General features: G+C 36.2%; 1 protein-coding gene across 9 annotated transcripts in view; it reads right to left on the bottom strand.

Annotated features, from left to right (window-relative positions):
• ITSN1 (intersectin 1) overlaps positions 1 to 13,974 on the bottom strand; it is a 125,720-nt gene that overhangs the window by 13,144 nt on the left and 98,602 nt on the right. For 8 of the 9 annotated variants that reach the window (XM_035315691.1, XM_035315698.1, XM_035315693.1 and 5 more), the window contains 2 exons: positions 10,531 to 10,722; positions 563 to 684 (listed from right to left, as the gene is read on the bottom strand). In XM_035315691.1, coding sequence (XP_035171582.1) covers positions 563 to 684; positions 10,531 to 10,722 — 314 coding nt within the window. Of the gene's footprint in view, positions 1 to 562; positions 685 to 8,034; positions 10,213 to 10,530; positions 10,723 to 13,974 lie in introns of those variants that run through there. The other variant, XM_035315700.1, reaches the window with a different exon arrangement.

Raw genomic sequence — 13,974 nt, 5'->3', positions numbered from 1 at the left:
ATAATGAATTTTAACTACTGAAAATACATTTGAATTTGGACTCCTTTACAGAAGCTGTGATCTACCTCATACTGTCTCAGGCTTGCATACCTTGACCTCTTTTTCAAAAAAGAGCTTTCACTCTCTATGAAAAGAATTACCCACATTAAAAGCCTATACAAATTCCCTTTTTTTTCACATATAAGATGTAATTCGTAACATTTAAAGAGAAGCAGAGTAAATGATAACTAAGTGCCACTGTGAATGTGGAAACTGGCACATAATGTGCTTCAAGCTTTAGGAGCTTACAGGTGAGAAATAAAACTTCAAAATCTGGAGTGAAAAGTATTTACTGGAAAGATAATTTAAACATCAGTGTTTTGGTGATGGTAACACGAGGGCTTACCACTAGTTACACACACTCCCATACACGCATATATGTATATATGAAGATTTAATACAGATCATTCCTAGGAAATCCAACAGACCAGTGATGTCAAATGACTTTGCACAATGAAATTATCGATCCATTCAAAAACATGATTGAATAAGACCTGTTCCTAAAAATGCTGCACCATCTTACCTCTGTGACCAACTGCAGATCATTTACATAGTTCTCTTCTGTGACAATGAGCTCATGGATGTATCCCTGCCTTTTCCTTTCAGTAGGTGTCAACATATCCAGAAGATGCAAGTCTGCACACCCTGGAAAACACAAAAGAATCCTAGATTTCACTGATGGTCACTTTCAAATCGATCCAGATCTGTAGTAGTTCAAATAATGCTTAAGGGACAGTAACTACTGCCTCTTTATTTAATCATAATTCACATGTAATGGCATAATGCTTACAATACTTATTCCCTTAGTGACTCAAAACATTGTCTTTAACTTTTTTTTTTTTTTTTTTTTAATCAAGGCCATTTCTAGGTGATAATTAGTTAATAAGGCAAGTGAATGGAGGTCTCATTAGAATGAAAGCATGCAGTCCAGACACAACTAAAGTAGACTTCCCTGTGGCATTAACAGGATTTCTAAAAATGTCTCTTCTCTGGTGGCAAACCTTAAAAGTCCCCCTCACCACTACCTGCCCATTTCCAACCTCTCTCCGAAGTTCACTGTCCCTTTAGGTGTGTCATTCAGCTGGAACCACACTGTAAAATAAATCTCCAAATGGATTACTGTTAATAATAATGGGGGCAAAGACTTCACCTGGCATTACTGCCAAAGAACAGATAGCTTTGTCCAAAAATGGAACAGAATTAAGGAAGAGCACTATAGTGACCCTTAATGCTCTTATGGGCACTTTGGAATTTCAGCCGTCAGCATATTTATACTCTGAATTCAAGTTTAGCCTTAATCATGCTAGTCAAAATAGGCATCCTATCAAGATGGTACTGTAGTTTGTTTTTTTGTTTTTTTTTTTTTAATTCTTCACATTTCAATTAAAAATTGCTTCAAAATCTTTGAAGGATCTGAGCCAAAACACATGAAGGTCAGTGGAGATCACCTCACACATTTCACTAATTTATAGACCAAGCCAAAGGGGTTGATTATTGTACTCCTATACCTTTAAAAGCATGAGAAAAGTTTGTAATTAAGAACTCATCTTCTACCAGGTTTTTCCTTCTCTTTTTGCAAACCACCACCTGTGTATTTATCCTGTGTAGATTCTTGAATATTTATACTACAATGAATTTCAATTTTCACATTCTATTTTCTATTCTGAAATACAACAGAATGTTTAGTTACATTTTCCCTGTAAGATAGTATTTTTTCAACATAGATCAATTCAATTCTTCTGAAACTGGCAAGCAAAATATTTTCTTCCCATCTTAACACTTTTAACACAATTTTTGCTATGTTTCTGTATATAAAAAAGTGTATTTCAAAAAAAAGTTGCTTTGAAGAAGGTTTAAAATATTTTTCTTTAAGTATTGACTATGACACAATCAAAATTCCTCAGTTTAATTCTTTCCCCAACCCCTCAATAAAGTATTGGCAAATTCAGTATATTCCCCATCAAAACAGTTTTTCCTATTGAAAAAGATCTGACTGAAAACATTCTGTGAGACCTTTGTTTCATGGGGTTTTAAATGGTCAAAGCTTTTTATTTTTAAGCGTTCACCAGCATCAATCATGACACCAACACAATGAGATCTAAAAGGTGTATTTTTAGATCACACGTTCTCAAATGCTTTCATAAAGCGAACCACTACTGATCCTAATGATATCACACCCTGGACAACTCTTTCAGTTCTTTGCATATAAAGTTAATAAGTAGATAATATCTCCTGCATTTTTAGCTTCCTGAATGTAATTCAGAAGCTGATTCCACACTGCGCAAGGTCCGCAAGTATCACCATTACATTTTTCATGAACTACTTTTGGAACAACTTGCTTTCACTAATCTGTGCTCTAGAAAATGTTATGAAAGGTTTGATTAAAAAAAAAAAAAAAAAAGAAGAAAAAAAAAAAAAGTAGATACAGACGATCAAGGTAATTTCCTCTACATTAGAGGAACACAGTTCAGAATGGAAGAGTAGCACACTGATAACGCTCCTTTGGGATTTTGTATATTGCAGTCCTTTAAAAGACACAATTTAAGTCTTGCTCAAAATAAAAAGGTTGGTTTTGAGAAATATCAATTATCAACTTAATGTCAAAATAATCAAAATACTAGGCACTTTTCAAAAGCCAAAATGTTCAATTCTGTTTAATAAATGACCGCTTCAAAGCATTTTCTTAGTTATGTAAATCAGAGGTCTAATGAACAGAATCAGTTCTCCCCAAGCAGTGTCAGCTTCATTAAAAGTGAACAAAGTGTTTAATGATTTTTCTCTAGAGACTGGAGAATTTTAGTGTTCAAAGATGCTGATGACCTTGACTTGAAGTGCTGTTTCCAGCCATCAGCCTTTTAGAGGAAGCATTTAACACTTTGAACTACAATATTTAAGTGGCTAGCTTGACAGATAGCCAGCTGGGACTAAAATGGGCTACTTTGAACTTCAACAGATGGCCTGACTTAGAACACTAAGTATTTGGGAAAATAATCTGCTTCAGCTAGAGCAGAATATGCAGGAGGGACTTTTCTCATAAAGGATTTTCTTTATTAGGTACACGAGTACTAAGAATTTTCTCATCTTTGCATCATAAGCACCAAACAAGAGCTGGGTTCCTTTCCAGGATGAAATGTCAAGGCCATAGGGCTCTAGCTAGTTATTCATGGAAGCCAAAGTACTGTGCAAAGTACTTTTATGAACATCCAAATTCCACATGCAGCTGTAATAATATCATTCATGAATTCACTCCACCAAAAGAAACTCCTTGTAAAGTGTTCTTAATATCAGACATTTTCCCTGGCACCTTACCTTAGCATAGAACTGGTTGGTTTCTAGCTTAAAGTTCACAGTCCCTTAAGCACACAGCCATTTAGCTACTTAAAATCAAGCACTGGAATTTGCCTTTTTAGTTATCAGAGTTCCCCATTCTTTTGTATTTTCCTTCCAACTCTGTGAAAGCGTTGGATTCCATCTGAAAGGCTGCAGAAGATGAATCTGAATCTTTAACTACAAAAAAAAATCTAGTAAATTCAGAAGAGAATGGAGAACTTAGGATAGCTGATTCAGCATGTTCACAGTGCAGTGAATACAAATTTCTGCCCTTCAGTTGAGTCTATGAATCCAAGCAGTGGCTCGCACACATGCTCACCAGACTGATCATTGTGTCTGGACATACAGAACCAGCGTACGAGCGCTGTACCTAGAAATCTGTGCTTTGATTTCTTATCACCATGGGACCTGCAGAACTGAGGGATTCTAGAAATGTAAACACAATAATTTAAAATATCATTCCAAAAAGTAAATGTGTTGTTCTCCTTTTCTTGCAAAGACAGCCTTGAAAACATGGGTGTTAGCTAATTACTAAGACTGAAAGCAATCCACCTTAGATTGTGCCTCTTCAAAAAGACAGTTCTGCTGTGGAACTCACTGGTCTACATAGATAGGCACAATTTCTGATTTCTTCTAATTTGGGGAGATTTTCTAAACAATGTAACTGCCAGATTTCAACAGAAACTTCATACTGGCCCGGTTTGTAACAACAAGGTCACAGGAGACAGGAGTCTGTTCTGTTACAGGGAACCAGAAGCAGTAAAAAATTACATCACAGTTTTCCTCCATAAGCTTAAGCAAGGAGAAATTGCACACCTGGCACCTCAGTAGCACTCCTTCCCTCAGACAGATTACAGTGTTTGAGCATTCATTCTTCTTATCAACTCACTTCAGATACAACCACCAATTTCCTGCGCACATCTCGTGGGATGGGCATGCTGCTGAGACTATTTCAAGCTTTTGCTGAGGACAGCTGGTGATCCAACAGACCTTTCCTTCTCTATCTTCTGTGATGCAAAATTACATTTCACAGCTATTTTCAGTGATTTCAGCATGCTTAGAATTTCTTAACAGGACTAGTATGTCCACTTACTGGTACAGCAGAACATTTCCCTCCAGGACATACAGAAGTAGGATGAAGAAACAAGCCTGGGAAGTCCCACTTGCAAAATATTAAACAGAGCTTTGTTTTCGCTAAGATCAGTCACCAGCAATACATGTACCTCCTCCTTCTGTTCACACTGATCAGCTATTACCAGGGAGAGGGATTGCCACTGCCAACCCACACAGGCCAAAAAACAAACTCAAGGATCTTGTGTAACAATTTCTAATATATATATATATATATATATATATATAAATTCTAAAACATGCCTGAGTGCTTAATGCTAGTTTTGTAGTATTCAAAAATAGACGCTTTTGATTCACTACCATCATCTTCATTTTGCAGTAGCAAAATCTTTCTGCAGTGTTTTGCATTAGTATCTTATTTTCTATGCAAAAATTTGTTTTAGAATTAAATCAAGGAAAGGTGGGGAAGAAGACGGGTGAGACAGTTGGGAAAGAAACCTTCTAAATCCTTTCAGAAACGGAGAGAATGTGTCTACCACTCCCCTTCCAGAATCCTCTAAGGGAGAATAAAATCCTGTGTGTGAGGGCATGGATACATCTAAAAACACATAGCAGCAGACTGAACTGATTCCTGGACAGGTTTATCACCTCAGGTAACTTGAAATCTCACCTCTGAATATTGACCCAGGACCTATCTTGAGCCCCTGACCACTTAGTGCCATCACCTTTCCTGGCTTCAGGTCTTCCCCTCTTAAAAAAAAAAAAAAAACTTAAATGAAGTAATCAAACCAGATGGATTTTAATGCTCATCTGGATCCGGAATTACTCCAACATATGGAACTTTTTAGCAGAGAAAACTGCACTTGGCAGAGAAAAATGTGATGGAAAAAAGACACGAAACCAGGTTTCAGCAAGTAGGCCCGGGGCGCAGAAAACCTTTGTCTGTGGCACTGGTGTGAGCTTGGTTCAGACCAGGACTTTGCTCGTGCTGGCTCCAGCTCACAGCTGTATGCTGTGGGTGCCAGAGGAGCTGGCAGCATCAGGGGGTACAAATGGGTACCCTGAACAGACCAAACACGCAGGTCAGGAACCGAATGGAGGATAAGCAGAGAGCTTTCTTCTTGGTGCTGGTACAGCTGCTGCTGAGGGGTCTGACTCGGAAAGGTAGGGGAGACATGAAGAAACAAATGAGAAACGTACTGGAAAATGGAGCCAAATCCTTTGATCTGTGAGTCTCATAAGTCTATGGGGAATCCAGCACGTTCTAAAAACTCTAAATGCACTTGCTGTAGAAGAGCTTAAACACACTATCAGATACCTTTTCCATGAAATGTTTAATTCAAATAATTCCACAAGATTCAGCTGGTTCTAAAATCTGACTTCCTAATCTGTGTTCTTCCACGGGCTTAATAGAAGTTACAGAAGAAGAGTTATAGGCTTGATTCTAATTAGTTTCTGGCTCCACACAGACATTGCAATCTGAATTTTTGTGCTGAGGTGAAGCAAAACTGCTACTTCTTGGGTTTTGTTCTCTTTTTTAACAATGTGGAGGGGAATGAAACAGCCACGAAAATTGCTGTAAGAAATGTTGGAAATTTGTTGCCTTATCAGAATTATGTCTACACATACTATTAACATTACTAGGTTATGCCAGGTGAAGTTAAGATGACTCTCACAATTTCTCCTTATGTAGACAAGAACTCAAAATGAATCCTTATCCCAGGCAAAATATTCCTTTGCAAACTAACAACCAGTAAAAAAGCCTGTGAGATCTACATCCAGGAAATGACGTCTTCACGAAAATAATTCACTTTTTTAACTTCATCAAAGACAATCTTCTGAAAATATTCTTTCAGGGTTTAGAATCAAAAGGTCTTAGCTTTCTCTGTTTAGCTTACCATAAACCGATCAAATAATATTTGAGATATGCTGTAAGGAGTTAAAGAGCCAGAGACAACAATCATGAAGAACTAAGAACTGCTTTAAAAACAGAACAAAATCAGAACATGCAGTCGCTTTGCTGCCTTGCAGGAAGGTTGTGGCAATAGGCTGTTTTAAAACGTGTTCAGTGATCTCATGAGGACTGAAGGAGATAACCACTAAAACTCCAAAGAACTGAGATTTAAATAAATCTGATTCTGAATGCAAAGCAGACCATTCTTGATAAACGAGCATCACAGACCGTGAGTTGCCTTGGATAGATTTGAAGTATTGGGGTTGATACTAATAAATGCCTTGAAATGCTTCCTGAGCATCTGAACACAGAGGAAATTCTCTAGATAAACAGAAAAACTGTGAAAGAAAAAAAACCACCATCAGTTGCAGTAATGCAGTCACATCTACATCCCTCAATTGACAGCTCCTTTTCCTGATTTGATGCAATGGGAAAAGGGACTTCACAAATCAAAAATTAATATAAAGAATGCATTCAATTGATTAGGCAGTAGTGACACTGCTCTTGCCCTTTTTCTTAATGTTGACTTAAGATATAAATCAAAATGAAAATCATCTGAATGTTTTCTTATCTTTGACAACGTAAATCGTGTTTCAGCCCTGACTGCGATTAGCAGTTGTTGGCTTTGCAGCCAAAGCTTCAAGAACTGAAGACACAAGAGTGTGGGCACATCCCATCCCAGGAGGTAAGTGTTTTTTCCAACAAGGTTTGCTTGCTGCAGTCCGGATCTGTGGATTTTGGGAAAGGATTGTGTGATTCAGGAGGCTAAAGGTCTTCTCAGATGAACCAGTGAAGAGTAGAGAGTCAAAACTGGATCGAGACACAATCCTGAAAAACTATTATTTTTGATGGAAATAATCCATTTTCTTTATTAAAGAATTACTTTCATACTCCCTTTCTCATATATAGTAACAAAAATCCAGACAGGTAAAAAAGAATAAGTGCAATATAATGTCCTCTGCTATTCATGGGAGATAACTGATTGTGAGGAAGACTAAACACTACCATGCTGATCTACCGTAGGACGCTTAAGAATTTTAATAATTGAGTAAATAAACATCATAGATATTTCAACAACAAATTTCAATATAAGCCACAATGGTTTGCATATCTTTGTCCAGGACATTCTAAACGCATTTTGAGGTTTTTGTGAGTTAACTATGCTCAAGAATAGACTGGTTTATAAAGCTGTTGCTCTGTCGAGTAATACACAGTACTCTTCTGTATGAGGAGTCCTGGCACAACATATACCAGTGTGCGTGGCTACAGAGGCACAACTTCAGGCTGTTCTATTCAGTTCAGTGGAAAATTGAACCCTGGAACATTTAGGGCACTGATTTTGAAAATCTTTTACAAGACATCACTCTCAGCATTTTTACGAAGCATGTTAGAAAACGTGTAACCTGCAGATATTGTAATGCCTTTTTTTTTTTTTTTTTCATTTTTTTCAAGTAAGGAAAAAATAAAACTATCTGAATCTCCTATATCCAAAGTATTGCCAATATTTCAATATTCAGAGAAAATGTGTTTCTAGCCTGAAGTCATAAAAACCACAATGTCCCTTTGGACAAATGCTTTTAGTCATGTTATAAATCTTTCAACACAATAGCTCGTTATGGGAACATAGAGATACCCTTTCATTAAAATAACATTTTAATGCATGAAATATTGAAATAATGGAGAAGAATCTGGCTACACAGTTCTCAGTAAGCAAAATAACGGGCACTGAAAATTACAAGTATTAAGTCACGTTCAATTTCTGTCTGATACTAGGCAGCATAATTTTCAGCAAGTGGCTATGATGAAGAAGACTTTTTTTTTTATGGCAGGGTGATAAATGAAAAATTTGTGCATGTTAAACACTATCCTAAAAATAATGAAAATCTGTGCAATTGTGCATGTTTTAAGACTAGAGCTTCTGGCATATAACACAGAGCCTAAGTCAATGTAAACCCATGGTAAAACAATAAAGTATTCTTAACATATCTACTAATATAACGTCAAAAATATCTACTGATCTGTAACGCAGAAAGCATTGAAAAAAGAAAGAAAGGTGCAAAAGTTTGCAGTTAAACACAATCAATCTGGGTAATTATATGCAAATAATATTCAAAGAAACAACACAAGTGTCATTCTGAAATTTAACAGGTGGGCTTCAGGCTACTCTGGTGGCAAATTCATTACATGCACTAATGCCACTTGGTGAATTCTGTGTGTACACAGCAACAAGACAACAAACACATTTTAGTCTAGCTTTTATATGAAGAATTTAATTATCTATACATGTAACTAATTTTAAAGGCTGTATTACAGTTGTTAAAGCTGCAGGTTTTTATATATTTATATATTTTACATTCATATTGATGAAATACTGAAGTGCAATTGAATACGGAGCTTCACTTGTTCTTTGCACTGCACGGTGGGTCAGAAGGAGGGAGATGGGGTAGGATTAGAAATTCTACAACACTGCCAGCATGAAATTCAGAAATAAATGAAATACACAAAACAGAACATAACAAAATGGTAAAGTAATTAGTGTAACTGCTATATTGTGCTTGAGGCATTGGGTAGAGAGGGTTTCTGCACTGACAGCACCAGGCATTTCATCAAGAGCTTGTAACTAATGCTGGAAAGACAAACATGGCTTAGCTACAGCACACCTACTACATAAACTTGACTGTAAGCTCCATTTAATATTAATTTGTATAAATTCCACAGTCTAGTTTAAAAAAAATGTAAACATTGGAAATTAATTGCAGGGAGTATTTCTATACATTCTTTCTTGTCAGGAAAATTACTTGTTCAAAAAGTGTTGTTCCATAGTCATGAGAAAGTAAAAATGAGAAATCAAACTTCATGTAACCAAGATGAAAAAAAAAAAAAAAAAAAAGTTAATTCTCAAATCTCACATGAATGTAGTATTCTATAGATTTCTGATACGAAAATGCTAAAACTGAAACATCTGAGACAAACACAAACTGGGATGTTTTCTAACTGTATGCAGCTACAAGTAATGTGCAAAATAAAATTAACATAACTGGGATAACAACATTATGCAAGGTTAATATCTCTTGCATTGGAAGGAAGTTAATTTCTTCTCTCCACAATGTATTATACACTCAACAAGGAACACCTGATACATACAGTACAAGAACTACAACAAAATACCTTATCTGTAATTGGGCACATTTAAAGTTCCTTAAACCGATTTAACTCCTTCTGTTCTTTTGTAATAATAATAAAAAAAAAAGACATATTGACAACACTGGACAAGTGAACAATAAAAAAGAAAGATACATAAAGTCTCAAATTTATGGACATTTGGAACAATTTTAACAGCACATGCAGCATTCCTTGATAGTGGGTCTTTTTGCACAAACAAAATTGCAATGAAGATATTTAATTTATACTTTTCCTTTAGAAGGCTAAAATATATATTTAAAAATAATCTTAAAACTACAAAAGCACCTGTGCAAAGGTGGAAAAATTAGTTTGGTAACTATGAAAGCCACAAAAGGACCCACTATCCTCTGATTTTTTTTGTGTTTTTTTTTTTTTTTTTTTGCTTGTTTGTTTCATTTAATTTTGCGTCTATATCTGTAGGTAATTAACTCAAACATTGCGATTACATGCAACTAATGTAAAATGAGGTAAACTGCTCTGCAGTGTGTTCTTCTACTCAGAAGGCAGTAGATGATCATGCTGGAAGCCACATGATCAAGGCTGCATCTCCCATCATCCCTCTGGGCAGTGATATGGGATAGTGGGTCTCTTTGAGGACTTTCAAGCCTGAGTGGGGGATGGACAACATATGATTCCTAGAAAAAGGAGGAAAACAACACATAAGCAAAACAAAACAATGAGCAAATTCAAGCTAGGAAAATGAGTCAGGCATGTAAACAGCATGGTGCAAAAATGATAAAAGGTAACATGCTACAAAGGGGATGGGAACTAAAAATAAAACAAACATAAAATAAGGTTTGCATTACAGAAGGTCTTCAAAGAGACTTTGACAAGTGCAGCAGTGGTGAAGCTTTGAGTTCTGCAAACCGCAGCAGAATCACAGCAATGCTGCATGTTTCATCTTAAAGTACTACATAAATAATCACAGCATGACAGCAGAGAGGGTCACTTACATTGCTGGCTTGGGTCCATATCTGTTGTCAGCTTCACATAGTTGGATGGGAAGAGACCCACTTGTCCATTCACCTCCCCTTTCCACCAGTCTGGGTCTTCCTTGTTAAGGACGTTTATAATCTGGCCTTTATTGAATGCTAGCTCATCATCATTCTGTGCAGTGTAGTCATACATGCCAATTACTTGGCACACTGGAAGATAAAGGAAGAGTTCTATAGCACTGGTAATATTTTGGCAAAACATAAGCTACGCGTAAACCTACTGCAAACACTACAGGTGTCACAGGATAGTTCCAGGACACTACGCTGCTCTGCACCAGTACCGCTGTAGTCCTGCCCCTCTCCCCTCTGCCCCTATCTGGTACTTATCTGAGCCCTCACTAAATTGGCTCAAGGTTATTTAGAAAAAAAAGAAAAAAAAAAAAAAAGACATACAGAGCAGCTGACTGAGAGAATAAAGCTGGGGTCAGCATCACAATAGGAAGGGCAGCGCACAACAGTGCGAACTGAGAACAGTGTAACCTACTGCAACGGCACCCAAGATAATTTTTCATAGCAAGTGCTCGACAGTAGGAGAAGATTGGAAAAAAAAAAATTTTGAACAAAAAGTCAAACACTTAAAGGATGTTAGCTTTCTACTGACACTTCTCTTGAGCATTATATAAACACTTTTGCCCATAAAAGCACCAAATTTATAGTACATTTATAAAATTTGCATTTTGCATCCTCACCAACCAGTTCTAAATAAGTATCCTTTCTAGTAGAACTGTTCAATGGACAAAAAAAGTCTGGGAAATAGACTGGGAACTTCCACTACCTGAAGCCTGAGAAAGGCACTCTTTTCTAATTAGCACTGAACATGCTCAACAGCTCTATAGAGCTATTCAATAGAAAACCAATGGTGATACCCTTGTACTGCCCTATAGACATTAGGAACATTAAAACTTTGGAAAGGTGAGAAAAATAAAAAGCATATGAGGTCATTTAAGTCCATTGTTGGAGCCAATAGGACTGTTGCCAGCAGCGTACTTCCTATTTTCTTACTATGAAACTCATCAAACCTGACTGGTTCTCAGGATACAGTTGTTTCTGTTCAATTATAATAGAGTAATTTTCTTAATTATCTAGAGCAGCAGGAGTGTTTATTTAAATAACTAATTTTCTCTATTTCTCTGATGGTTTCTCCATGCCAAGTCACAGGGCTTCTGGTATTTTGCCTTAAGATACAAAACTACTATCTAACTAGCCTTGCTGTCAGGTTGTCTCTATTATAATCTGCCTAAAATTTTCTTGTATTTTCGTTCTTGCACACAGCCAGCAACTGACTTAAATTTGGCAAATAGTTCCTCCCTCTTTTTAGAATTTATATTCCACTTCTTTTAGTTAACATTTTGTGCCTGTTCACAAACATCATAATCAAATACACTTTACATTTAATGGGATCTCTGCATATATTTCAAAATTTAGCTTTGATACTTATAAAAGGGAAAAAATGATACTAATAAAAATAAAAACTAAGAGGATTAACGGGCATTCATCATACCTAATACATCAACTAATACATCAACTAACCAAAGCACACATTTCCCTGACTGGATATTAATCAGCATTTCTAAAGGAAGATATATTATGGTGTACACCTGCTTTAGGTGGTTTTGTGCTAATATAAGCGTACATGCAAGAACAGTATTGATGATCATATTTCACTTTAAAGACCTGTGAATCTGTTTTACAATATTCTTGTTATATGTTTACAGGTTACTACTAATAATTATGAACAATAAAAAGTTTAAGCTAGACCATATAATATGTGCCTTAATAAATTTTTAACCCATTCTAGAGTTAACTTTTTCCTAGATTTTTTCATTCAGATCTTCCTCCTCTGCTTCAAAGAATTTTATGAAATTTGGTGTTGTCCAGCAGTATCAACAGTATATCTCAATGGGATTCCAATGGGATCCAATGGGAACCCAAGAATGACCTAAAACCTGGGGAGGTAATTTAAGAGAGCTCTTGAAGAACTGGGATTCCTCAGCTGAACTTGAAGAATTGACCTCATCTTGATCTTGTTTACACTTGGTCACAAAGCTTAAAACATACCTCCATCTTATATTGAAAGCTCTTTCAGTAGTCCCAGCAAGAAAGTTCTTCACTTAGTTTAAACACCTAACAGCAACAGCTCCAAAAGCCATTGCCAACTACAGAAGTCTGCTAAAGCCTATCTTTTCTGAGCTCCAGTGCTCTTTAGCTATTTATTTCTGTTTTAGAAATATTGTCTAATGATTAATACTAGTCAGCTGCAGAGGGAATCCAGGTTCTGAAGGTACAGTCATGGTAAGTACAAGCTATAACGTTGCTTTTCTTTAAACAAGCAGAATGGGTGAAACCCATTTCCCCACTATTCCTGTACTGTGAACTTCCTTGTGTATGTTATCTCCAAGTAGCAGTAACAGCTCTTTTCATTTCTCAGAACCAGGAAGGACATGTTCATGATGCAACTTTAGAAAGCAGGTACAAAGCAGTCGGAAATTAAGAAAACATCCAAACTATAAAATGAGAGTTCATGCAACAGAATTAAAATAATAATAATAATAATAATAATAATAATAATAATAATAATAATAATAATAAAGTTTGTTTAAAACCATGCGGTTTGCGTCATAGTATGATGCATGGAGAGCATACACATCAAAACAAATTGTCAAAGGGGAGGCTAAAATATTTTAGTTTCTGATGGAACCCCTACCTTCAAAATCTAGACAGTCATGGCACACTTAGACACTACACAGGACACCACTTTGAGCATTAGTCTACCCTTGTGAATGGCTTTCTTCAGGTTTTCCATGTCCTGTACTACAATAAGATTCCTCACTAACATACTTCCTCCGTGAAGATGCTTCTCAAAAGTTAACCTCTTAACCACTTACATTAACCACACAGAAAGTTAGACTACCTATCATAACAGAAAGATGAGATTGTTTTATTTCTTCCTCTCTCACTTTCCAAAATAACAGCTTTCCAACAAAGTTGAATTTGATAAGAACGAATGCCATTAAGATTTTGATGTTCTGTAGGCAATGAGAAAAGTGCTGGAAAGTTTATTCAGCAAAAGTTTTATTAACATGTGTAAAAAAGTCTCAGACAGTCAAAATTCAAATAACAAAAACAACAACAAAAAATCCCTTCACACTGAGGTATTGTGTCTGAGTGCTGAGTTACCACTCTAACTACAGGACAAAAACTCATAGACAACACCGCAAGTCTTCTGGGTGGCTTATGGAAGAAAATACATCTATTCTACATATTTTTGATTCAACAAAAACCTTCTCCACATGGTACCACACCAACTAACAAACCTAAAATAGTTAAAGACTGAAACAATCACAGGGAATGAACTTTTTGTTCTTAGTTTTCTGCCTGGCTTTATACCTTGCAGTAGAATTC

The sequence above is a fragment of the Oxyura jamaicensis genome, chromosome 1 (assembly GCF_011077185.1).
Source record: "Oxyura jamaicensis isolate SHBP4307 breed ruddy duck chromosome 1, BPBGC_Ojam_1.0, whole genome shotgun sequence".
Classification (NCBI taxonomy): Eukaryota; Metazoa; Chordata; class Aves; order Anseriformes; family Anatidae; genus Oxyura; species Oxyura jamaicensis.
Note: the sequence above shows the minus strand (reverse complement) of the source record. Positions and strands in the feature narration are given on the sequence as shown.